Below are 25,092 nucleotides of genomic sequence, written 5' to 3'. Positions count from 1 at the left end.
TGCTTGGCCCGTCGGGAGGCAGCCTGGAGAGCTGTGTGTCCCCTCCAGGACGCCGGTGCGGCACCATGGACGGTGCTGCTTACGCTGCGCGGCGGCCTCTGTGAGGGCGGGCCCCACTGGTGGCGCGTGCGGCGTGTGGACGGCCCGGGGCCCGGCTGGTTTGCTCATCCAGAGCGTGCTCGTGTCTGAGTCCTGCTGCTCCTTGGGGGGCGCTTGCCTGGCTCCACGTCTCCTTGTGTGCCCCGGGGCCTCGGGCCCGCCGTGAGGCCTGTGCTCAGACCTGGCCTGGCCCTTGACTTGGGGCCCCGTCACAGCCGGGACCTCTCACCTGAGCCCTGATACCTTCTCTCCAGGGGCGCCCTTCGTGGCCCTGTGGATGTGAGTTCCCGTTTGTCCTCACGGCTCAGGGAGCTGGGGCAGGGGGAAGGCCTTGACGGGGCTGGGGAGTTGAGGCAGAAGCAGCAGGACAGGAAAGAGGCCGGGGTCCCTCCTGGCTGGGATTCTCCTCCTGGTGCCTTCTCTCTCCTGTCTTCAAACTCAGAAGGGAGGCCCCGCCGCCAGGTGGCGTTGAGATGTCTGGATCTCACGAGAACGCCTGGGCTGCCTTTTGCTTTGGGCAGTAGTGGCCAGAATGCCTTTTATTTAGGGTCGCAGGTCATGCCAGGAGGCGATTTTCTTTGTGGCCTTCCTGGGAGCTCGGCTCAGCTGTGGCTTTGGGGTGCTTGTCTGTGCGCCTTGAGGGTGGGTGTCTGGAGGCTGCCGGTCCTCCTGGGGCTTTGGGCTGGCGGAGGAGCCCAGAGCCACCCTGCACCCTGTGGTGTGCGGCGCTTTGAGCAGGTGTAACCTGTGCAGAGCCGGGTGCCAGGCCGGCTCCTGGGGGAGGGTCTCCCCGAGTCCTGAGAAGAGGGGGAGGCGGCGAAGCGGCGGGGGGTCCCAGTGCTGCAGGGTAGAGCCTGCACGTGGGGTCTGGGGAGGGAGTAGGCGTCTTAGCGGGGCCTCCCTAAGGAGCAGCCTTGCTTTTGTCTGTCCGTGTTTGACTTAATGGGACAGAAGGGTTTGCCTACTTTAAAAAGCATTTGCACTGTTCTTTGGGAACCAGTGGAGACATTGTGCAGTAGGTGGCAGAGGTGCAGTGACCTCGTCAGGCTGCGGGTTCTGTGGCCCAGACAGAGGCCTTTCTCGCGTCACTCACAGCAGGCTTGGGCCCCCCCCCCCACCGGGAGCAGCTCCTAACCTTGGGTGGCCAGGCTCCCGAAGATGGCCTCGCTGGTGGGAGGCTGTTGTGAGGGGCTGTGTGTGTGGGAGTGTCATCCCAGGTGCAGGGCCAGGAGCCCCCGTGGCCATTTCATCGACTCTCCCCAATGGCGCAGAAGCTTCTGAGGAAGCTTGACAGCTCCTCTGGGGGCCCCTCCCCTTCTCCTGGGGAGCACGGCCTGGCCTGTCGGCTCTGCCCAGGAGCCCCTTTCACCCGGAGCCGCCCGCTTCCGGGCCGCTTCCGGCCGCAGGGTGGGCTTGGCGCGCTGCCTGCCCTGGAGCCCCAGGAAGGAGGGCCTGGCGCACGGAGCGGAGCTCTTGGCCGGCTCAGGCCCACGTCCTCTCTGCGGGACGGGACACGTGTTCTGTAACGCCTCTTTTGTCTCAACGTGGAATCCATACAGAAGATCATCTGCCTAAGCGTGTAATGTTTTAGAAATTCAGTGCAGTGCTCTAAAAATAAAAGGGAAGTAAGTAGTTATTTATGCTAATGTAATGATTCCCACGTGTACGTCCTCCGCATGGCCTGAGGGCGGGCTGGCCAGTGCCTGGGGTGGGTGCATCCACACTCCTGAGAAAGAAGGGGCGTTGGCCTCCTTGGGCTCTCAGCGTGGCTGCCGGCGTGGCTGCGTTCCTGGAAAGATGAGTGAGTGCGCAGTAACACCGAGCAAGGTGTTCACTGCAGTGACGGAAAGCAGCTCTCGGATGTAGTCTCAGGTGACTGTAAGTGGATATTTGCCCTCGGGAGGGTCCAGGGGGACATTTAAAAGTCACTCCAGATGAGTTCTCACAGGCCTGGTTCTCGCTGCGACAGGAACCTCTCGGTCCTCAGGACCGTGCACGTTTCCGGACTCGTGCGCCCAGGCAGGGGCAGCGCCAGCTCTCTGCGCAGCTGGTGGGGGACGTCTGGGGAGGGCGCGTGTGATGAGCTGCGCTGTTGTGTCTCCTGTGAGCTTGGAGGGGGATTTTGGAAGGGCTTGTTGTGTCCTTTGTCTCCTGCCTAGGGTCAAAAAGCAGCTGTTTAGGCACATCATTGTAAGTCAGCTGTACTTCGATTAAAAACAAAATAAAACAAAACAACGAAAAAAGCAGTTATTTTTAAAAAAACCCTGTTCTGCAGGCATTTTGTCTGCTCTTCCTCTGTAACGAAGCAGAACGTAGATGACTAAGGCTGCGCCCTAGTAAGCTGCTGGCTTTTACTTCTTTCATCTTTCCAGACTTCTTCACATGGTTGACAGTGACACGCACAGTCTTGTCTCTGAAACCAGACACTTCTTTTCGGGGTGTGGGTGGGGTGCAGGCCCTTGCGCTTGCCTGGCGTGGTGCCCAGAAGGGTCTGCGCTGACCTTCTCCTTCCCTGTCTTCCAGTCCACGCCTTCTCCGTCGGCAGACCTACTGGGGCTGGGGGCTGCGCCCCCCGTCCCCACGGGACCTCCACCCTCCTCCGGCGGGCTGCTCGTGGACGTTTTCTCAGACTCACCCTCCGCGGTCGCTCCCCTGGCTCCCGGCTCCGAGGACAACTTCGCCAGGTAGTCTGCCTCCTGCATCCCGAGGACAGGGGCTCCCCCCGCCCGGCCAGGCCTGCGCCCTGGGTGCCCAGGGAGGGAGGAGGCTCAGGCGCTGGACAGGTGAGGGAGTGGTGGGCGCCCTGTGTGCTGTCTGCTCCCGTGGGCTGCGCCTGCCCTGCAGGACGCTTGTGCTCTGCTCTCCGTGCTGTGCCCCTGGGCTCTCTAATCACGCCCTGTGTCTGCCCTCCAGGCACCTAGCTTTTTCTTGAAGAGACGCTCTTGAGTTCACAGTCACTGCTTTGTCCTGTGGGGTCTGCTTCCAAGCCTGCTTCCTGCTCCTCCGCTGACCTGTTCCGTCCTTGTCACCTCTGTCTGACCGGTGTCCCGATGTTCACACCCCTGCTGTGGGCCAGCAGAGTCCTGCGTGCGGTCGACTTGGCCCCGTTCCCCCACTTTGAAGGCGAAATCCCAGGCTGCTCTTCCCCGCGCTTCGCTGCGCGGATCCTGCCCCTTTTCCCTGCTTGCTGTCTGTGCCTCTGTCTCTGCTGATCTAGATCCAGCCAGGAGGTGGGGGGCTCCCCCTCCGAGAGGAGAGCGGGTGTGAGTTCTGTCGTCTCCAAGGAGCGGCTGCTCGTCTTGGTCTTTGTGACCGCGGAAGAGTTCTTGTGGTTTTCTGGTTTCTCCTGTCTCTCTCCGTTCGCCCCGCACACTGACTCGTATTTCCTGTCGCTTGTTGGAAGTGACTGGGGAAGGGCGGGTTTGCAGTGCCGCCAGTTGTCCGTCTGTGGCGGAAAACAGACTCTTTTTCTTAAACTGAGGTATATAGTTAGTTGGTTTACAACATCATATTAGTGTCAGGTGTACAACGTAGGGACTCAACTTTTTTAGGTTATATTCCGTTTAAAGTTATCACAAAATAGTGGCTGTATTTCCCTGTGCTGTACAGTATATCCTGGTGGCTTGTCTGTCTTACGTGTAGCAGTTTGCACCTCTTACTCCTGTACCCTGTCTTCCCTCTCCCCCCTTCCTTCTCCCTGCTGGTAACCACTAGTTTGTTCTCTGTGTCTGTGAGTCTGTTTGTTTTGTTATATTCATTTATTTTTCAGATTCCACACGTGAATGGCAGCATACAGTATTTGTCTTCTCTGTCTGACTTATTGCGCTTAGCATGACGCCCTCCAAGTCCATTCATGTTGCAAATGACAGAATTTCATTTTTGTATTGGCCGAGTGTGTGCGTGCGTGTGTGTGTGCGTGTGTGCGTGTGTGTGTGTGCGTGTGTGTGTGTGCGTGTGTGTGCGTGTGTTCCATCGTATATTATACCACATCTTTATCGACTCATCCGCTGACGGCCACTTAGGTTGCTTTCGTATCTTCACTTTCCTAAATAATGCTGCTGTGAATATTGGGGTGCATGTGTCTTTTCAAATTAGTGTTTTCATTCTCCTTGAATATACCCAGGACTGGAATTGCTGGGTCATGTGGTAGCTGTATTTTTAGTCTTTTGAGGAACCGCCATACTGTTTTCCAGTGTTTCACCAATTTACATCCCCACCAGCAGTGTGCAAGGGCTCCCTTTTCTTCATGCTCTCATCAGCATTTGTTATATGTGGTCTTTTTGATGATGGCCGTTCTGACAGGTGTGAGGTGTTGTCTCTTTGTGGTTTTGATCCCCGTTTCCCTGACGGTGAGTGATGTTCAGCATCTTTCATGTGCCTGTTGGCATCTGTATGTGTTCTTTGGAAAAATGTCTGTTCAGGTCTTCTGCCCGTTTTTTAATTGGGTCATTTGGTTTTTCGATATTGGGTTGTATGAGCTGTTTATATGTTTTGGAAATTAAACCTCTTATTGGTCTTACCATTTGCAAATATTTTCTCCCATTCAGTAGGTTGTGTTTTTGTTTTGTTGATGATTTCCTTTTGCTGTGCAAAAGCTTTTAAGTCCAATTAGATCTCGTTTATCTTTGCATTTGTTTCCTTTGCCTTAGGAGCAGATCCAAGAAAATATTTGCTGCAGTTTATGTCAAAGAGTGCTCTGCCTGTGTTCTCTTCTAGGAGTTTTATGCTTTCAGGTCTTACATTTAGGTCTTTAATCCAGTTTGAGTTTATTTTTATATGTAGTGTGAGATGTTCTAGTTTCATGCTTTTCCATGTAGCTGTCCAGTTTTCGCAGCACCAGGGGAAGGGAGAGCAGGGAAGAGGGGAGGGGAGGACAGGAGGGGCAGGGAGGGCCGCCTGGGTGTGGGCGTGGCCCGCGGACAGCCCCGGTGGAGGCCGTTTGGAGGCCACTGCCGCGTGTCAAGTGGCCGAGCCTGTGGGCCGACCTGAACAAGCGTGTGTGCTTCTGCCGTGGCGCCCGCGTCCTGCGTCAGTGGAAGCTGCTCACGGTGGAGCAGCACCTTCATGGAAGGCAGACGACCTGCTCCTGTGGTCATTCCTTGGTTGTGCCGTGTCACCCTCTCAACTTACCTCCCATCTCTAGCGGGCGCTTTTAATGGTGTTCGTCGGAATATTTGCTGCTTTTCCCTTCCCTCCTGTCCCAGAGAGGTTTTTCTGGTCTTCGTGTTCTTTAAACCCTTTTTCGAAACTGATCTTGGTATTTTTGGTGGGTGGGTGGCTCTGAGTGACTCACATGCTGTCCCTTGTCCCCCAGGTTTGTCTGTAAAAATAATGGTGTGTTGTTTGAAAACCAGCTTCTTCAGATTGGACTGAAGTCTGAGTTTCGGCAGAATTTAGGTATGTATTTTACTTTACTTAATGAAAACTTCTCTTAGAAGTTATGAGGAGAAAGTATTTCCAAATCACAAATCTCAAAAGGGTCTAGTTTCTAGAATATATAGAGGACTCCAAATCAACAACAGAAAAACAACCCAGTTAGAAAATGGGCAGAAGTCTCAGACATTTCCCTAAGGAAGACATTCAGGTGTCCAAAAGAGCATGCAAAGGCGCCCACCATCACCAATAGTCTGAGAAATGCAGTCAGACCCATCGAGGTACCACCTCATACGCATCGGCACGGCTGCTATAAAAAACAAAACGAGGGTTGGCGAGGACGCAGAGAAATTGGAAGCTTGTGCGCTGGGGGGATGTATTTGCTGCTGTGGCAAACAGTCTGGAGGTTTCTTAAAAAACTAAAAATAGAACTCCCATATATATGACCTAGCAATCCCACTTCTGGGTATTTACCCAAAAGAATTGAAAGGAAAGCAGGGACTGGAACAGGTATTCACATGCCCATGTTCACAGTCACCAAAAAGGTGGAGGCAACCCAAGTGTCCATCCATTTGAGTGGATACACAAAATGTGGTTTAAACACACACTGGAACATTACTCAGCCTTAAAAAGGAAGGAACTTGTGACACAGGCTACACAGGGTGAACCTTGAGGACATCACACTCAGTGAAATAATCCAGTCACAGAAGGACTAATCCTGTCTGATTCCACTCCCTAGGGGTCCCTGGAGGAGTCACATCCACAGAGACAGAAAAGTAGACGGTGGGGCCCAGGGCTGGGGGAGGGGAGGGGAGGGAGTGTTCATGGGGACAGAGCGTCCGTTCGGGAAGACGGAACGTTCTGGGGATGAAGGTGGGGAAGGTAACACGACCATGTGAATGTGCTTCGTGCCCCGCCCTGTGCGCCTAGAGATGCGGAGACGGTGAATTGCAGGGTATATGGTGTATGTTTTACCACATTTTTAAAAAAAGCTTTCTGTTCCCCCCAGCCCCCCAAAATTGTGCCCACTGGCTACTGGGGCTGTTGCCGAGGGGCCCTGTGGGCTGCTGGCCCCGCCTCCCTCTTGGCACCATTGTGGAGCCTTGTCTGCGGAAGCGAGTGGAGGGTGGGAAGGCAGCGCATCTGCCCCGTGGGGCCCCTCAGACTCCTTCTCACTGAGGACGGACGGAGGTGTTCGTTTCTCATTGGATGAAGGGGTTAGACTCCGGGCCACGGTGGCGTCACCCAGGAGCCGTGGTGTTTCTTAGGCTGTCGGGGAGGCATGCCTACCTGTGCGTCCTCTTCAGGAGATTTGAAGTTCACGTTCCATTCTGAATTCTGAGGGTGTAAAGACGTCCACAGAGGTCTGTGTGGCGGTTCCTGCTGTGCTGGCTCCGAGCCCCCCAAGTGCCGAGGCCGAGGGCTCGGGCGTCACTTGTGTGGGCCGGGGGCTCTGCTTTCCTCCGTGCAGCTCAGGAGGCTGTGGCGTGTCGTGGGAACAAGCTGCTTTGCTTCCTTCTAGGCCGGATGTTCATATTTTACGGTAATAAGACCTCCACGCAGTTCCTGAGCTTTACTCCTACGCTCATCTGTTCGGACGACCTCCAGGCCAATATCCTTGGTTCCGTTGCCCCTAGGCCCCTGGCAGAAGCGGGTGGAGGATAGACTAGGAGGGCGTTTCCAGGTGCTGTTAATGCAACCTCGGGGTACCTTCCCACACTCAGGTTGCTTGTTTATAACGCTGGTGAAGTACATGCAGGCCTGTTCCGGCCTCCACATCTGCTGGGGCTCTGGTCTCCTTGGGGAGTCTCCCAGGGAGCTGCTGCCCAGGCAGAGCGAATGATGGGCCACCTGGGACGAGCTGCGACCGGAGACGGTCCCATATAAATGGCAGAACTGGGACGTGAGCTTCTCCAGCCCGTCAGCCTTGCCATCCAGGTGTCCTGTTCCCGCGATGATGGGCCACCTGGGTAAAGTGAGGGCGAAGGAGGCTCAGCTTGACCACCGAGGATGCCGCCTTCCCTGGAAAAGCCGTGAAGCAGGAACCTCCTTACTACAGGCCAGATCTATTTTTATTTTAAGATAAACACGCTTTAAACGTGGACCGTTAAAGCTAAATGTTTAAGTTATTAAAAACACACGTATGGCAGGTTTCGTCCGAGGTCAGGATGTGAGCTCCGACTCCTGCCGGGCCCCTTCTGGAGCCTCTCTGAACTCGGGGCTCAGCCCATGTTCCCAGCGTCGCCACAGCTTCCTTGACACATGCACATCTGAGCCTGCAGACCAAGCCTGTGGACCCCACCGTGGACGGGGGCGCGCAGGTGCAGCAGGCTGTCAACATAGAGTGCGTGTCCGACTTCACCGAGGCGCCCGTCCTCAACATCCAGTTCAGGTGGGAGCCCCGGCCCAGGCACCAGCCGCTCTTGCTGGACGCGGGGGTGTCAGGCTGGGCCGGCACGTGGCTGTGACGCGGGACCTCTGCATCCTTCCTTCAGAGGGTGTGGTGAGGACCGAGGGGTGACCTGCCGTGCACACTCCAGAGGCGTCTGCTACAGGGGGGTGTGGGAAGTGGGGGAGGGAAAGGGTGCCCGGGTCTGGGACGCCGGGTGGGCGGGGCCTTCTTCCCAAGGCCCGGGGCTTTCAGGCGAGAGACCGAGGGGCCTGTCCCGCTGCGGGCGCTGCGCAGCCTGCTGCTCCAGAGGCCAGCCGCCCGGCGCTGGGCCCACCAGGGCCTCGTCTGGGGTGTGAGCGCCTGTGTGTTGTACTCTGAGCGTACACGTCGGCCTGACTGTTTTTTCTGACGTGTCTGTTGCTTCTCGGCTCGTTCCTGCCGTCTTTCAGCGACTGTGGTAGAGTGTGCTTCCCAGCCTTCCCTGTTGGGTATTTGTAAGGTTAACTTTTGAAAAAGCACCTTTCCAAATACGAGGTATACAGGGACCTGCAGATGGTGTACTTTGTAAAATTTAGGGAAATAGACGTGCAGAATTTTTCTTTCATTCCGTAGGCACACTGTTTTCTTTTAGTCTTTTCATGGAAAAAAGAAAAAACCCACACGATTTAAACTTGGAGTTGTAGGACACGGACTCCTGGGGAACGGGAAGAGGCGGCGCCTGTCCCCGGCGCTGCGACCAGCCCAGCAGCCTCGGCCGGGGGTGGCGGGGGCACGTTCCCCGACGTCCTTGGCCATCGATGACGGTGCGCCGGAGATGGACCAGCCTCCCTGGAGCCCTGGGCCGCCCTTCCAGATCTCTCCGCCCCGCCTTTTGCACGCGGCCCCCCTGTGCCCTGGAGGTGGCACACTCGGGACGTGGACTCTTCCCAGCATGCCTCTGTGTTGCTCACAGGTATGGGGGAACCTTTCAGAATGTGTCTGTGAAGCTGCCTATCACACTCAACAAGTTTTTCCAGCCCACGGAGATGGCTTCTCAGGATTTCTTCCAGCGCTGGAAGCAGCTGAGCAAGTGAGTGGCGCCCTGTCCCCCCCGGGTGGGTGGGGGGCCTCGGCTCTGGCTCAGCTGACGGCACTCGCGCTGGCCTCGGTTTCCCACAGTCCCCAGCAGGAAGTGCAGAATATCTTCAAGGCGAAGCACCCAATGGACACAGAGATCACCAAAGCCAAGGTAAAGGTCTTGCTGTGGACGTTCCCAGGGTCGGGACACGACCGGAGTCCTCAGAGGAGGCTGGCGGCTTCTCGCCTCGGAGAACCCTCCACCTCTGCTGGCGCCGACGCAAGGGGCTCCTGTTTCTCCTGGTTCTTCCCACAGATTATTGGCTTTGGTTCTGCACTCCTAGAGGAAGTCGATCCTAATCCTGCAAACTTTGTGGGAGCTGGTATCATACACACCAGAACCACCCAGATTGGATGCTTACTGCGTCTGGAGCCGAATCTGCAAGCCCAGGTCAAGCCCCTTGAGGGAATCGCTGAATACGCTTGCTTTTTTTTTTTTTTTAACTGTGGTGTAATTCACACACAGTGAGATATGCAGATAGATCCCAGATGTGGTAGTTTGATGTGTTTCGACAGATGTGTACACCTGTGTAACCACCACCACCCACCCGTTGGTGTGTGTAGCATTTGCATCGCCCCAGAAAGTTCTCTGGCACGCCCGCATCAGCCCCGGCCTCCCTAGGGGGCAGCGCCGTGTGGCCCAGCGTGGGACCCGCCTGGCCCCAGGCTCCAGCAGTCACCGTGTTGCTGCTGTGTCCACGGTGGGTCCTCGTGGAGCACGTGGCCCTCCTTTGTGGGGAGTTGCCACTCTGGTTTGCCCAGCCCTCCTGTCGATGGACATCAGGCTGCCCCTGTTTCAGGAGGCATTGAATACGGCTGCCGCAGACATCCGGACATGCCTTTGCGTGGGCATGTTTTCATTTCACGTGGGGAACACTCAGGGTGGGATTGCCGGCTCATGGGGTCTGGGCACGGTCAGCCTTGCTGTTCCGACAGCGATGCGGTCTCAGACGCCCGCCAGCTGCGCATGAAGTTTCCAGTTGGTCCACATGCGCACGAGCACTTGCTGATGTCAAACTGTTTTATTTTTGCCACTGAGAGCGTGTTCGTTGCTTGAACCTGTCAACAGTGGCACCTCCGGGGACGGGCTGAGCAGGGGGCCTTGCGGGGCCGCTGGGCGGGGCTGGCCCCGCGCGCCTGCCCTGGCACCGCCACTGACCTTCTGTGTCCTCTGTTTCAGATGTACCGACTCACGCTGCGGACGAGTAGAGAAACCGTCTCTCGGAGGTTGTGTGAGTTGCTTTCGGAACAGTTTTAATCAGCAAGGACGGAGGGTCAGGCTCCTGTGTCTGCGTTTTTCTTCATCTCCACTGTCGTCTTCGTTGCCATGGCGCAAGTCCACGCCCTGTGTAGTGTTGCAGCCCCGGGTGCCTCCCAGCCCTGCTTCTCTGGCCTCGTCCCTTGTGGGGATGGATGGGAGCCTGTGTGCCGTCGAGGAAGAAGAGGCTCAGCCTGGACCCAGCCGTCCTGCCAAGTCAGGAGGAGAGGGGCGTGGATCCCGGGATTAACTCTTATAGAATCAAGACAGTTCTGTGGTTAAGTCTACAAATTAAAGGGAATTTAGAAGTTTGAGTGAAAATGGAAAGTTGTTTGAAATTTTATCAAGATGCCCAGGCTGTCTTATTGACAGTTCATCTCTGATGCTCTGAGAGGAGAGGCAGCGTTCTGTCTGCCATGGCAACAGATCTTGGCTACTTGGATGGGAGACGGGGAGGCAGCCCAAGGGCTGATGGGTATGTCCACACGGGGCCCAAGCGCCGACCTCGGCCAGGGTGAGAGCACAGTGCCAGGGGGCTTGCTGGGGCCGGGTTCTGAATCTAGAAGTTAGACAGGGTTGTGTTCTCAATGACGATCAACAAAAACACGTATCCTGGCTGGATTTAATTCTATTTTCCTTTTTCCCAGCGCTGTGTTCTTAAAGCGAGGTTGTAAAGCCATCTGACTGAGACCTTATGTGTGCAGCGCTGGGGGGTGGGGATTCCTGGTGGCTCTGGAGGGGGTGTACCTAACCTCACGCATCTTTGGGTTTCAAATGAGTGCACTGTCGCCACAGTGGCCCAGGACTGGTTCCCGATTGTGATGGCAGGGTTTGTTGTGGGCCAACGGAGAAGATTTCTGGAAGGTGAGCTGGTCTCTTCCCTGTGCAGTGACCTAAAGGTGCCGGGGTCATGATTGCAGGCCAGGGTGCTGTGGACCTTGGCCTGTGCAGTGGGAGGAGGGAGGCCTGCGTGTGGTCGGGAAGCAGCGAGCAGAGTGGGGTGAGCTGGCACCCGGCCCCCCACCCCTCCGTGTGCGCAGCTCTCACGTGCTGTCGCCTGCGCCTCGAGATGCCGAGGCGAGGCCTGTGTCCTGTTAGCGGCAGATGCGCCAGGTGGGCGGCAGGCACAGGCTGCAGGTTTGTCCTCGACAGACACGTCTGCTTTCGACACTGAGGGGCCCAGGAAGAGCTGGGGCCCTTGTTGGTTACCCTGGTTTTCCAGCAGGGACCGGGCTCCCTGCCGTGCGGTGGGGAGAACCACGTGGGGCGGGGGAACACAGTGGCCCTGTGCCGTGGTGCGGGTCGCGGGGAGGCAGCTTCTGGGAGTCGCCATGTGGGTACTTGGGGCCTCCCACACTGCGGACGCCCCACTCAAGGTTCCCACACCCACCACCCTGTGCAGCCCCTGCAGTGCGCAGTGGTGGAGGCTGAGGCTTTGTGCATGTGGTGGCAGCATGGCCGCTGGTGGCACTGCTGTGCACTGCAGATGGATGGCGTGGCCGTCGTGCTTTTGTTCAAGGTGCGGGACGGTGCGCGGTGCTTGGGCTCCAGTGTTTGGACTGCCAGCCCGGGGCTGGTTTCTTATGTCAGCCGACGCCCTCCCTCCACCCACCATTCTGGGTGAACAAATGCTGGGGTGGCGGCTGGAACGTGTGTGGTCTTTGGAGGAAAAGGCGCCCGGCATACGGCTCAAGGTCCCGTCCCGTGGGGCTGCGTGGGGCGCTGAGAACCGATGATGCGGGCCCGTCGTCCGGAACCTGTTCCCCAGTCACGGGGATGGAAGCTGAGGTGTGTCGAGGTGACGTGCCTTTTGCTCTGCACTTGGGTTCAGGACGTGGGCTGAGCCTGTGGGACTCATCCTGGTGGGGCCTGCGGCCTGGCCTTGGCTCCCCCCACTCCGTGGTGCGCGTCGGGGGCCTGCCTTCTAGGGGCCTGCGTCTGGGGGCCAAGTGGGCCCAGGGGTTCCTTCTTGGGGGGTGAGCCCAGCCACAGGCAGGGTACAGGGTCCCACGGGACGGAGGGCCTCACAGGAGAGTAGTGCTGAGCTGGGAAGGGTGAGAGGGCCTGCAGGGGAGGGGAGGGGAGGGGAGGGAGGGGAGGGGAGGCCGGGGGCCCACAGTGGCACCCCTTCTTGGCCCATGCTTGTGCGGGTCCGACCCCGTGAGCTGGACGCGGGTGTGGGGACTCACAAATGCCCGAGGGGCGCGGGAGACGGCAGGAGCAGAGTTCAGGAGCCTTTGTGCCTTGACAAGTGCCAGTTTATTTGTTGTCTGTTCATGGTGCACAGGGCCTGGTGCCCCCTCCCCAGGGTGAGCTTTGCTGGTGGGCAGGCGGTGACGCTTGCCTCTCCCTTCCCTTCCCCGACTGCAGGGCCCCTCTCCTCGCTGTGACCCGAGCCTCTCCCCCACCCTTCTCTGCTTGGGCGGCCCCTGTTTCCCCAGGAATCTCCTCTGCAGCAGCCTTCCTCACTCCTGCCACCGGGGGTGGGGTTCTGGTCCCAGCAGGACTGGAAGGCTGCCTTCGAAGGCCGGGAGGCTGTGTGGATGGGCGGTGGGCAGTGCCCTGTGCAGTCCCGAGGCTGGCAGTGCAGGGCAGCCTGCTGGGTTTGGTCAGGGTCTGCAGGACCTTTCTCTTCAGATGCCTGGGTGAGCTGCATCTGAGGGCTCTTTGAGGCCACGCCCTGTGCCTAGGAAAGGGGCTGCTGGGCACAGTGAGTCGGGGGGAGCGGGTGCCGGCGGCGCGGCTTGGTCCTCACTCCCGGGGCCAGGTCTCTAGTCTCCGCAGCGCTGGGAGCGGCACGTGCAGCTGCTGAATACCTGTAGCGTCAGCGTCAGCCGCCGTCCCCTCACCCTGGGGTCTGGGCAGGGCAGCACGAGCTGCTTCTCATGGGAGCCGAGGGGGCGGCAGCAGCTACACTTGGTGTCCACTTGCATGGTGTCAGTGTTGAAGCTGCGGAGGAGCGGCGGCGGGGAGCGCAGGTCAGGACGGCGGCCTCGGGAGTGCTCCTGCCCCTCCCCGGTCGCTCGGAGAGGAGGACCAGGGCCCCAGGCTGCGCCTTCGCGGAGGGGCTGGCCTTGCATCGCTGGCCTCCCCGGCTCCCGGCAGGTGTGGTGGAGGTGGGTGCGGGCCGGGGCCACCCGATGGGGCAGCACGCTGCCTGGGCCGGGACCTCGCGGTGGACCTTCCCCAGCTTCCACTGGGAGCGCCTCTGTCGAGCAGGGCGGGTTCCAAGTCCGGGACCTGGACAAGGGCCGCACGGGGCCGACAGCTCACCTGGCCGAGGAGGCGCATGTGCCCTCGCAGCGGGTCACCGTCACGTTGGCCGTGCACCCCTGGTAAGTGACCTCTTCCTCAAACTCCCTCACGCTGCAGGTCCCTGGGAACCGAGAGTCAGGCATCAGATGGTGGCCCTGTGGCGGGGCTGGAGGACAGGTGTGGCCTCTGGGGGCTCCGCACCTGGCCTGCTTAAGGGCAGGAACTGACATACGTGGCTCTGGGCCTCGGGTTTTAACCCCCTTTTCCTGTGGCATGGTGGATAGTGCCGGCGCCGCCAAGGGAAGGCTGCCAGCTGCCTGACAGCTTAGATCTGGGTGCGGCTGTGTGGGCGCCGCCAGCACGTTAGTGCCCACGGTGGCATCTTCCCTGGGCCCCCACCCTGCACTCGAGCCCCTGCCCCAGGCCATCTCCCCTTGTCCGAGCCCCACTGAGCTCAGACCTCATGGCTTTGCATGGGAACAAAGCCTGATAGCAAGTCTCTCACTGTGTGTTTTCTTCCTGAAAGTTGGCTACACTGGGAGTCCCCAAGGGTCAAGGGTTTTCTCAGAGGACGAGGCAGATTCCCAGCACTGGCCCCAGCCTCCCTCTCCACCTCCCCTCCTGGCCTGACACCAACCTGCGGGCAGAGGTGTTTCTGGTCTGCTGGGCTCAGTACCTGCGGTAGCGATGGGGTATGATATCAGCATCCCCTGAGGGGACGTTTGGTATCACAAGAGCTCCCTGCAGGGGTGTGGACCTGGCTGTGAGCTCTGTCCTGCATCTGTCCCAGTGGGCAGACTGTAGTGGGTGCCCTGACAGCTGGCAGAGCAGTGTTGCCGTTAGAAGCTGCCAGTGTGGGACTTGAGTGAAAAAGCAAAGGCTGGACAGTCTCTCCTGCCTTCCCACCTGCCCCCTTCCAAGGTCTCCCTGTGGCCTCGAGCCCTGCCTGCCCTGCTTTTCCACTGGAGGTGGGACAAGAGGCCTGGCGGGCACGGGGGTCTTCCCTGTGGCGCCCACTGTCCCCAGCCCTCCTCCCCTCCTGCTCTCCTGCTCCCTCGCCCCACGCCCTGGGTCGCCTCTTCCTGGGCAGCCTCCACCCAGTCCTTGTCCCACAAGAGGAAACACTTTTTTTTTCAATACCGTCCTGCAGTGGTGGACAGCCCTGCTGGGGGAAGGCTGGGGGTGTGAGAGGGGGCGGCTGCCGGGCAGGGGAGGGGGTGTCCTTGGAGGACGGGGGTGCTTAGGCCTGGAGAGGGAAGGTAGAGCAGAGCTGGGGGCGCCTGCAGCACTGAGACCCGGGTGGGCGCCAACCCTGGAGTGCAGGCGCCCCGGCCGCTAGTCCCAGCTCGGGCCCCGACGATCACCTGGGGTGAGGCGCGTGCCTGCTTTCTGCAACTGGGGGGAGGGTTGCGAGAGTTGGAACTCCAGGCCCTTCTGAGCTCTGCAGAGGGTTGCCGTGGAAGGCTGCTGAGGGGGGTCACCTCAAAGGGAGGCCAGGACTGCAGCAGGGACGTGGAGGGGCGGGGGGCTGAGGGAGGCAGGTGCAGGACAGTCAGGCCCTGACGTGGGGAAGGGGGCGACCTGGGAGAGGCCAGGTGCCCATTTAGGCCAGACTGGAATTCACTGGAGCTGTGCCCTGAGAAGAGGGGAGAAAGGACCCGGGACCTGGCCAAGAAAGGCCGAGGAGAGGCCCCGAGAACATGTAAGCAGCATACAGCAGAGGACAGGCTGGAGAGGGGGTCGGGGGAGATGTGACTTGGCCACTGCCTGCTGGTGGGGGCCCTGTCCTTCTAGACACCCCCAGGACACAGCTGAAGCACCAAAGCTCAGAGGCCTGGAATGGCACTCCAGGGCTGGTCAGAGGCCAAGCTGCAGCTCCCCCAGCTGTGCCCGACCCCGAGTCTGCTCAGTGCCCTGCGCTGCCTGGCCGTCCCCAGGCAAGGGAAGTGAAGGCTTTAGGGGGAGGGAAGGAGACACACCTGCTGCAAGGGCTGGGCCAGCCTCTGTGGGTGTGTGCAGGTCATGATGGGGCGCAGCAGAGGTGGGAGCAGAGGCCGAGAGGCAGTGCCCATAGGGTCATCAGGAAATGTGAGGGGACAAGAAAGGCGGAGATCCCATGGGAGTGGCCCGGAGTATTGTCCAGAGCGGAGAGACAAGGCTGAGAAGAAGCGTGCACCACAGGTCATGAGGTGGCTGCAGAGGTGTCACTCACCTGGAGAGCTGGGTAGAGATGTGACGAGAGAGGAGATGGACTGGCCCCTGGTGGAAGAGGACCCGGCAGTGGGAAAGGAGGAGCTTCCATGCGCAGTGATGGAGCCGGTCAGGAATACGCTGGCCGGCAGCCCGGTGGTACTTGGCTGTCTGGTGGTGAGGTTGGTGGCTGGGGAACTTGGGATGGCTGTCACTCCCAGGGTGGAAGACAGGAGGCCCTGCGTGGGGGCTCGGGTCGTGAGAGAGGTGGACTTTGAGGTAGTGGACCGAGAGGACAGAGCTGAGGAGGTGGGCTTGCTGGGTGTGGTCTGGGATGTAGACAGGACCATGGTACTGGGAGTGGGGAGAGGGGACAGCGTGGGAGAGGATGGGGGTGAGAGGGAGGGCCTGACGGACACGATGGTGGCTGGGGAAAAGCGGCTGGCAGACAGGGGGGCTGTATGTGATATGGTCACGGGTGCAGAGGGGGAAGGGCTGTGCGGAGCTGAACTAGCGGTTGGGATGCTCTGTGAAGTGGAAACTGCTGAAGGTGGTGGGGAATATGATATAAAAGGAGGAGTGGTGTGTGAGGACACGTGAGAAGGAAGAGAGGAAGTAGCGGGCAGGGAGGAGAGAGTGGAGGTGCTGGATGAAGACGAGGGGTAATGTGGAAGGTTCGACACAGAAACAGAAGTGGTGAAAGGACTTTGGCTTGGGTTTAGAGATGGAGAAGATAATGTAGAACTAAAGCTAGAGCTTTGTGGTAGTACTGTGCTGACTGAGTTCTGGGCTCGGGTGGTACCTGTTGTGGTCCTTGTCAGTGGTGGGGCTGTGGGTGTGGTGGTCCCTCTTGTGGTCTTTGTCAGTGACGGGGTTCTGGGGGTAGTGGTTCCTGTTGTGGTTTTTGTCAGTGGTGGGGTTCTGGATGTGGAGGTCCCTGTTGTGGTCTTTATCAGTGGCGGGGCTGTGGGTGTGATAGTACCTGTTGTGGTCGTTGTCAGTGGTGGGGCTGTGGGTGTGGTGGTCCCTCTTGTGTTCTTTGTCAGTGGTGGGGTTCTGGGTGTGGCGGTCCCTGTTGTGGTCTCTGTCAGTGGCAGGGTGGTGGGTGCGGCAGTCCCTGTTGTGGTCTTGGTCAGTGGCCGGGCTGTGGGTGCGGCAGTCTCTGTTGTGGTCTTTGTCAGTGGCAGGGTTGTGGGTGTGGTGGTCCCTGTTGTGGTCTTTGTCAGTGGCGAGGTTCTGGGTGTGGAGGTCCCTGTTGTGGTCTTTGTCAGTGGCGAGGTTCTGGGTGTGGTGGTCCCTGTTGTGGTCTTTGTCAGTGTTGTGGCTGTGGGTGTGGTGGTCTCTGTTGTGGTCTTTGTGAGTGGTGGTGTTCTGGGTGTGGTGGTCCCTGTGGTCTTTGTCAGTGGCGGGGCTGTGGGTGTGGCGGTCCGTGCTGTGTTCTTTGTCAGTGGCAGGGCTGTGGGTGTGGTGGTCCCTGTTGTGGTCTTTGTCAGTGGCAGGGCTGTGGGTGTGGCGGTCCCTGTTGTGGTCTTTGTCAGTGGTGTGGCTGTGGGTGTGCTGGTCTCTGTTGTGGTCTTTGTCAGTGGCGGGGCTGTGGGTGTGGCGGTCCGTGCTGTGTTCTTTGTCAGTGGCAGGGTTGTGGGTGTGGTGGTCCCTCTTGTGGTCTTTGTCAGTGGTGTGGCTGTGGGTGTGGCGATCTCTGTTGTGGCCTTTGTCAGTGGCGGTGCTGTGGGTGTGGCGGTCCCTGTTGTTGTCTTTGTGAGTGGCAGAGCTGTGGGTATGGCGGTCTCTGTTGTGGTCTTTGTCCGTGGTGTGGCTGTGGGTGTGGCGGTCCCTGTTGTGGTCTTTGTCAGTGGCAGGGTTGTTGGTGTGGTGGTCTGTGTTGTGGTCTTTGTCAGTGGTGTGGCTGTGGGTGTGGTGGTCTCTGTTGTGGTCTTTGTCAGTGGCGAGGTTCTGGGTGTGGTGGTCCCTGTTGTGGTCTTTGTCAGTGTTGTGGCTGTGGGTGTGGTGGTCTCTGTTGTGGTCTTTGTGAGTGGTGGTGTTCTGGGTGTGGTGGTCCCTGTTGTCTTTGTCAGTGGTGTGGCTGTGGGTGTGGTGGTCTCTGTTGTGGTCTTTGTCAGTGGCAGGGTTGTGGGTGTGGTGGTCCCTGTTGTGGTCTTTGTCAGTGGCGGGGCTGTGGGTGTGGCGGTCCGTGCTGTGTTCTTTGTCAGTGGCAGGGTTGTGGTGGTCCCTGTTGTGGTCTTTGTCAGTGGCAGGGCTGTGGGTGTGGCGGTCCCTGTTGTGGTCTTTGTCAGTGGTGTGGCTGTGGGTGTGCTGGCCTCTGTTGTGGTCTTTGTCAGTGGCGGAGCTGTGGGTGTGGCGATCTCTGTTGTGGCCTTTGTCAGTGGCGGTGCTGTGGGTGTGGCGGTCCCTGTTGTGGTCTTTGTCAGTGGCAGGGTTGTGGGTGTGGTGGTCCCTGTTGTGGTCTTTGTGAGTGGCAGAGCTGTGGGTGTGGCGGTCCCTGTTGTGGTCTTTGTCAGTGGCAGGGTTGTGGGTGTGGTGGTCCCTGTTGTGGTCTTTGTGAGTGGCAGAGCTGTGGGTGTGGCGGTCCCTGTTGTGGTCTTTGTCAGTGGCGGGGTTCTGGGTGTGGTGGTCCCTGTTGTGGTCTTTGTCAGTGGCGGGGTTCTGGGTGTGGTGGTCCCTGTTGTGGTCTTTGTCAGTGGCGAGGTTCTGGGTGTGGAGGTCCCTGTTGTGGTCTTTGTCAGTGGCGAGGTTCTGGGTGTGGTGGTCCCTGTTGTGGTCTTTGTCAGTGTTGTGGCTGTGGGTGTGGTGGTCTCTGTTGTGGTCTTTGTGAGTGGTGGTGTTCTGGGTGTGGTGGTCCCTGTTGTCTTTGTCAGTGGTGTGGCTGTGGGTGTGGTGGTCTGTGTTGTGGTCTTTGTCAGTGGCGGGGCTGTGGGTGTGGCGGTCCGTGCTGTGTTCTTTGTCAGTGGCAGAGTTGTGGGTGTGGTGGTCCCTGTTGTGGTCTTTGTCAGTGGCAGGGCTGTGGGTGTGGCGGTCCCTGTTGTGGTCTTTGTCAGTGGTGTGGCTGTGGGTGTGGTGGTCTCTGTTGTGGTCTTTGTCAGTGGGGGAGATGTGGGTGTGGCGGTCTCTGTTGTGGTCTTTGTCAGTGGTGGGGCTGTGGTTGTGGCGGTCCCTGTTGTCTTTGTCAGTGGCAGGGTTGTGGGTGTGGTGGTCCCTGTTGTGGTCTTTGTCAGTGGCGGAGCTGTGGGTGTGGCGGTCTCTGTTGTGGTCTTTGTCAGTGGTGTGGCTGTGGGTGTGGTGGTCTCTGTTGTGGTCTTTGTCAGTGGCGAGGTTCTGGGTGTGGTGGTCCCTGTTGTGGTCTTTGTCAGTGTTGTGGCTGTGGGTGTGGTGGTCTCTGTTGTGGTCTTTGTGAGTGGTGGTGTTCTGGGTGTGGTGGTCCCTGTTGTCTTTGTCAGTGGTGTGGCTGTGGGTGTGGTGGTCTCTGTTGTGGTCTTTGTCAGTGGCAGGGTTGTGGGTGTGGTGGTCCCTGTTGTGGTCTTTGTCAGTGGCGGGGCTGTGGGTGTGGCGGTCCGTGCTGTGTTCTTTGTCAGTGGCAGGGTTGTGGTGGTCCCTGTTGTGGTCTTTGTCAGTGGCAGGGCTGTGGGTGTGGTGGTCCCTGTTGTGGTCTTTGTCAGTGGTGTGGCTGTGCTGGCCTCTGTTGTGGTCTTTGTCAGTGGCGGAGCTGTGGGTGTGGCGATCTCTGTTGTGGCCTTTGTCAGTGGCGGTGCTGTGGGTGTGGCGGTCCCTGTTGTGGTCTTTGTCAGTGGCAGGGTTGTGGGTGTGGTGGTCCCTGTTGTGGTCTTTGTGAGTGGCAGAGCTGTGGGTGTGGTGGTCCCTGTTGTGGTCTTTGTCAGTGGTGTGGCTGTGGGTGTGGTGGTCTCTGTTGTGGTCTTTGTCAGTGGCGGAGATGTGGGTGTGGCGGTCTCTGTTGTGGTCTTTGTCAGTGGTGGGGCTGTGGTTGTGGCGGTCCCTGTTGTCTTTGTCAGTGGCAGGCTTGTGGGTGTGGTGGTCCCTGTTGTGGTCTTTGTCAGTGGTGGAGCTGTGGGTGTGGCGGTCTCTGTTGTGGTCTTTGTCAGTGGCGGGGCTGTGGGTGTGGTGGTCCCTGTTGTGGTCTTTGTCAGTGTTGTGGCTGTGGGTGTGGTGGTCCCTGTTGTGGTCTTTGTGAGTGGTGATGTTCTGGGTGTGGTGGTCCCTGTTGTCTTTGTCAGTGTTGTGGCTGTGGGTGTGGTGGTCTCTGTTGTGGTCTTTGTCAGTGGCGGAGATGTGGGTGTGGCGGTCTCTGTTGTGGTCTTTGTCAGTGGTGGGGCTGTGGTTGTGGCGGTCCCTGTTGTCTTTGTCAGTGCCAGGGTTGTGGGTGTGGTGGTCCCTGTTGTGGTCTTTGTCAGTGGTGGAGCTGGGGGTGTGGCGGTCTCTGTTGTGGTCTTTGTCAGTGGCGGGGCTGTGGGTGTGCTGGTCTCTGTTGTGGTCTTTGTCAGTGGCAGGGTTGTGGGTGTGGTGGTCCCTGTTGTGGTCTTTGTCAGTGTTGTGGCTGTGGGTGTGGTGGTCTCTGTTGTGGTCTTTGTGAGTGGTGATGTTCTGGGTGTGGTGGTCCCTGTTGTCTTTGTCAGTGATGTGGCTGTGGGTGTGGTAGTCCCTGTTGTGATCTTTGTCAGTGGCGGGGCTGTGGGTGTGGTGGTCTGTGCTGTGTTTGTCAGTGGCAGGGTTGTGGGTGTGGTGGTCCCTGTTGTGGTCTTTGTCAGTGGCGGAGCTGTGGGTGTGGCGGTCCCTGTTGTGGTCTTTGTCAGTGGCGGTGCTGTGGGTGTGGTGGTCCATGCTGTGTTCTTTGTCAGTGACAGGGTTGTGGGTGTGGTGGTCCCTGTTGTGGTCTTTGTTAGTGGCGGGGCTGGGGGTGCGGCAGTCTCTGTTGTGGTCTTTGTCAGTGGCGGGGCTGTGGGTGTGGAGGTCTCTGTTTTGGTCTTTGTCCGTGGTGTGGCTGTGGGTGTGGTGGTCTCTGTTGTGGTCTTTGTCAGTGGCGAGGTTCTGGGTATGGTGGTCTCTGTTGTGGTCTTTGTCAGTGTTGTGGCTGTGGGTGTGGTGGTCTCTGTTGTGGTCTTTGTCAGTGGTGGGGCTGTGGGTGTGGTGGTCCGTGCTGTGTTCTTTGTCAGTGGCAGGGTTGTGGGTGTGGTGGTCCCTGTTGTGGTCTTTGTCAGTGGCGGGGCTGTGGGTGTGGCGGTCCCTGTTGTGGTTTTTGTCAGTGGCAGGGTTGTGGGTGTGGTGGTCTCTGTTTTGGTCTTTGTCCGTGGTGTGGCTGTGGGTGTGGTGGTCTCCGTTGTGGTCTTTGTCAGTGGTGATGTTCTGGGTGTGGTGGTCCTTGTTGTGGTCTTTGTCAGTGGCGGGGCTGTGGATGTGGTGGTCTCTGTTGTGGTCTTGGTCAGTGGTGGGCCTGTGGGTGTGGTGGTCTCTGTTGTGGTCTTTGTCAGTGGCAGGGTTCTGGGTGTGGTGGTCTCTGTTGTGGTCTTTGTCAGTGGCGGGGCTGTGGGTGTGGTGGTCTCTGTGGTCTTTGTCAGTGGTGGTGTTCTGGGTGTGGTGGTCTCTGTTGTGGTCTTTGCCAGTGGTGATGTTCTGGGTGTGGTGGTCCCTGTTGTGGTCTTTGTCAGTGGCAGGGTTGTGGGTGTGGTGGTCCCTGTTGAGGTCTTTGTCAGTGGTGTGGCTGTGGGTGTGGTGGTCTCTGTTGTTGTCTTTGTCAGTGGTGTGGCTGTGGGTGTGGTGGTCTCTGTTGTCTTTGTCAGTGGTGGGGTTGTGGGTGTGGTGGTCTCTGTTGTCTTTGTCAGTGTTGTGGCTGTGGGTGTGGTGGTCTCTGTTGTCTTTGTCAGTGGTGGTGTTCTGGGTGTGGTGGTCCCTGTTGTGGTTTTTGTCAGTGGCGGGGCTGTGGGTGTGGCGGTCTCTGTTGTTGTCTTTGTCAGTGGCGGGGCTGTGGGTGTGGTGGTCCATGCTGTGTTCTTTGTCAGTGGCAGGGTTGTGGGTGTGGAGGTCCTTGTTGTGGTCTTTGTCAGTGGCGGGGCTGGGGGTGCAGCAGTCTCTGTTGTGGTCTTTGTCAGTGGCGGGGCTGTGGGTGTGGTGGTCTCTGTTGTGGTCTTTGTCAGTGGCGGGGTTGTGGGTGTGGTGGTCCCTGTTGAGGTCTTTGTCAGTGGCGGGGCTGTGGGTGTGGTGGTCCCTGTTGTGGTCTTTGTCAGTGGCAGGGCTGTGGGTGTGGTGGTCCCTGTTGTGCTCTTTGTCAGTGACAGGGTTGTGGGTGTGGTGGTCTGTGTTGTGGTCTTTGTCAGTGTTGTGGCTGTGGGTGTGGTGGTCTCTGTTGTGGTCTTTGTGAGTGGTGGTGTTCTGGGTATGGTGGTCCCTGTTGTCTTTGTCAGTGGTGTGGCTGTGGGTGTGGTGGTCTCTGTTGTGGTCTTTGTCAGTGGTGATGTTCTGGGTGTGGTGGTCTGTGTTGTGGTCTTTGTCAGTGTTGTGGCTGTGGGTGTGGTGGTCCGTGCTGTTGTCTTTGTCAGTGGCAGGGTTGTGGGTGTGGTGGTCCCTGTTGTGGTCTTTGTCAGTGGCGGGGCTGGGGGTGCGGCAGTCTCTGTTGTGGTCTTTGTCAGTGGCGGGGCTGTGGGTGTGGTGGTCTCTGTTGTCTTTGTCAGTGGCAGGGTTGTGGGTGTGGTGGTCTCTGTTGTGGTCTTTGTCAGTGGTGTGGCTGTGGGTGTGGCGGTCTCTGTTGTGGTCTTTGTCAGTTGTGGGGCTGTGGGTGTGGCGGTCCCTGTTGTGGTCTTTGTCAGTGGTGGTGTTCTGGGTGTGGTGGTCTCTGTTGTGGTATTTGTCAGTGGTGGTATTCTGGGTGTGGTCGTCTCTGTTGTGGTCTTTGTCAGTGGTGATGTTCTGGGTGTGCTGGTCTCTGTTGTGGTCTTTGTCAGTGGCGGGGCTGTGGGTGTGGTGGTCTGTGTTGTTGTCTTTGTCAGTGGCAGGGTTGTGGGTGTGGTGGTCCCTGTTGTGGTCTTTGTCAGTGGTGTGGCTGTGGGTGTGGCGGTCTCTGTTGTGGTCTTTGTCAGTGGTGGGGCTGTGGGTGTGGCGGTCCCTGTTGTGGTCTTTGTCAGTGGTGGTGTTCTGGATGTGGTGGTCTCTGTTGTGGTATTTGTCAGTGGTGGTGTTCTGGGTGCGGTCGTCTCTGTTGTGGTCTTTGTCAGTGGTGATGTTCTGGGTGTGCTGGTCTCTGTTGTGGTCTTTGTCAGTGGCGGGGCTGTGGGTGTGGTGGTCTCTGTTGTGGTCTTTGTCAGTGGTGGTGTTCTGGGTGTGGTGGTCTCTGTTGTGGTCTTTGTCAGTGGCGGGTCTGTGGGTGTGGTGGTCTCTGTTGTGGTCTTGGTCAGTGGCGGGGCTGTGGGTGTGGCGGTCCCTGTTGTGGTCTTGGTCGGTGGCGGGGCTGTGGGTGTAGGCTCTGTTTCTGTGACAGGGATGTGTGTCGATGTGGGTGGGGTGCCAGTTGGCTTTGGGCTGGAGGAGGTAGCATGGGGCTCCGTTGATGTGGTGACTCGGTGAGAGGTTGGAGCCACCAAGGAGGTGGCAGATGTTGACACGTTGGGGGGAAGCGTCTGTGGGTGTGATGGGGTGGGGTAGGTGGTGGCGGTCCAGAAAGGTGTTCCCGTGGGCGGACCTGTTGTGTGGGTGGTAGTGGGGACAGAGAGGGTGGGGGTGGAGTGAGTGGTGAAGGGGGTGTGTGGCATGGGGGGTGTGGCCGTGGCGGTGTGTGTTAGGGAGCTGGATTCAGAGTGTGTGGTGTGACTGGTGTCCGCCTCGGCCCTAGCAGTGGTGGCTCCTGACAGTGGACTGGTGTGCGTTGTGCTGTGGCCTGTGGTGCTCTCCGGGGGTCGTGGGAGGTCCGTCTGCTGTGTCTCCTGGCTGACAGGGGCTTCAGGGGTCCAACGGTGTGTTGAGAACGCTGTAGAAAACAGTGGTGGTCAGTTCACTCCTCCTCGTTACCCTGCCTTTGGGTGGGACCCGTTCATCACCCACACCTTCCACATCGTCCTCCTCACATGTGGCTTCTGTGTGTCCCTGGTGGTGTGTCCAGGAGTTTCCTGAATGACTGTCTCGTTCCTTTCCCAAGCCCCACCCCGGCATTCTCTGTGGACCCTTGTTGCCTCTCAGCTGCTTGTAGTGGGCTTTGGGGTCCCTCCCCGGCAGCCCTGCATGTCTCTGTCCCCTCGACGCTACTGTCAGGGCGGCCGTTGTTTGGGTGGGCTCGGCTATCCCTGCATGGCTCCCCTGCCGCTGGCCTTGGGAAAGGCTTCTCTTCTCGCCTGCTGTCAGGGTAATCAGAGGTTTGGGGCGCTGCCCCAGAGTCGGGGCCTGCACTTGGGTCGGGGGCCTTTTGGAGCCCTGGATCCCCTGGGGCCTGTGGATTCCCTTGGTGGGGGTGGCCGTGGTGGATGGGCGCTTGGGTACCGTGGCGGGGGAGATGTGCCAAGAGGAGCGTGCTGAGTCAGGCAGGCTGCTGCCTCCCTCGGGCCTGAGCCGGTCCTGTGTGGTCGTGGGGGTGGCCCAAGGCTGCTTGCTGTCTTCCACGCGGCCCCACATAGCTTGGGCTGGGTGCTGGGGCTGCCCCGCTGAGGCCCCTCTGTGGGGACGGGCAGTGGTGGCATGCTTACTTGCGGGGGACACTGTGGAGGTCCCTGATGTTGCCGGGGTTGGTGGGGCTGCTGTGGTTCGCGCCGTGGACCGAGCTGTGGACCGCGTGGCTGTGTCGTGGGAGGATCCTGTGGGCTGTGTTGTGGCTTGGGTCACGGTGGGTGCCGTGGCTGTTGGCCTTCGAGTGGCCGTGGTGGTCGGCGCCGATGTGGCCCGTGTGGTGACGGTGGAGGTGGTTTGAGGTAAATCTGCAGGGAACAGCGCCCGACATCCCCTTCAGCCCCGTCCGCACTGCCACGGGTGCTTCCTCACCCACCCCGGGGCCCTGGCCCGGGGGCCCTACCTCCTGAGGGGACTGTTGGTTGTGTCTGGGCGGTGGGGGCTGTGGCTGTGGCCGTTGGCGTGGCCGGAAGGCTGGGTGTCCGGGTCGGGGCCTCAGGTGTGGCCGGGGAGCTTGGCGAGGGTCTGGTGGAGCTCAGCGCAGGGGTGCTGGGGGTCACTGTGGTGCTGGCCGCGGCTGTGGTGGGCCTGGTTTCCGTGCTGTGGGAGCCTGAGTGTGGCACACACACTGTTGTTGTGGGGTAGGGAGCTGCTCTGGCACACCCTTTGGGAGGAGCCCTTCACTTCCCTGCTGGGCCCCAAGCCACGCGGGCTGGGCAGCGGCCCTCATGGCAGTGGGGGCTCCCGGCAGGGCGTGTGTCCTTTGGCCCTGCTGTGCTTGGTGGCCAGGCAGCAG

General features: G+C 59.1%; 1 protein-coding gene across 2 annotated transcripts in view; it reads left to right on the top strand.

Annotated features, from left to right (window-relative positions):
- Positions 1-10,917, top strand: part of AP2A2 (adaptor related protein complex 2 subunit alpha 2) — a 63,625-nt gene extending 52,708 nt beyond the window's left edge. For both annotated transcript variants that reach the window (XM_060019535.1, XM_060019534.1), the window contains exons 15-22: positions 2,623-2,783; positions 5,414-5,496; positions 6,995-7,086; positions 7,743-7,864; positions 8,817-8,933; positions 9,023-9,092; positions 9,237-9,371; positions 10,161-10,917. In XM_060019535.1, the coding sequence (XP_059875518.1) occupies positions 2,623-2,783; positions 5,414-5,496; positions 6,995-7,086; positions 7,743-7,864; positions 8,817-8,933; positions 9,023-9,092; positions 9,237-9,371; positions 10,161-10,238 (858 nt within the window). In that variant the 3' untranslated portion in view covers positions 10,239-10,917. The remainder of the gene's footprint in view (positions 1-2,622; positions 2,784-5,413; positions 5,497-6,994; positions 7,087-7,742; positions 7,865-8,816; positions 8,934-9,022; positions 9,093-9,236; positions 9,372-10,160) is intronic.
- The last annotated feature ends 14,175 nt before the right edge of the window (positions 10,918-25,092 follow it).

Source organism: Delphinus delphis, chromosome 8 (genome assembly GCF_949987515.2).
Source record: "Delphinus delphis chromosome 8, mDelDel1.2, whole genome shotgun sequence".
Lineage (NCBI taxonomy): Eukaryota > Metazoa > Chordata > Mammalia > Artiodactyla > Delphinidae > Delphinus > Delphinus delphis.
The sequence above is the reverse complement of the archived record's forward strand: the minus strand, read 5'-3'. Positions and strand labels throughout refer to the sequence as shown.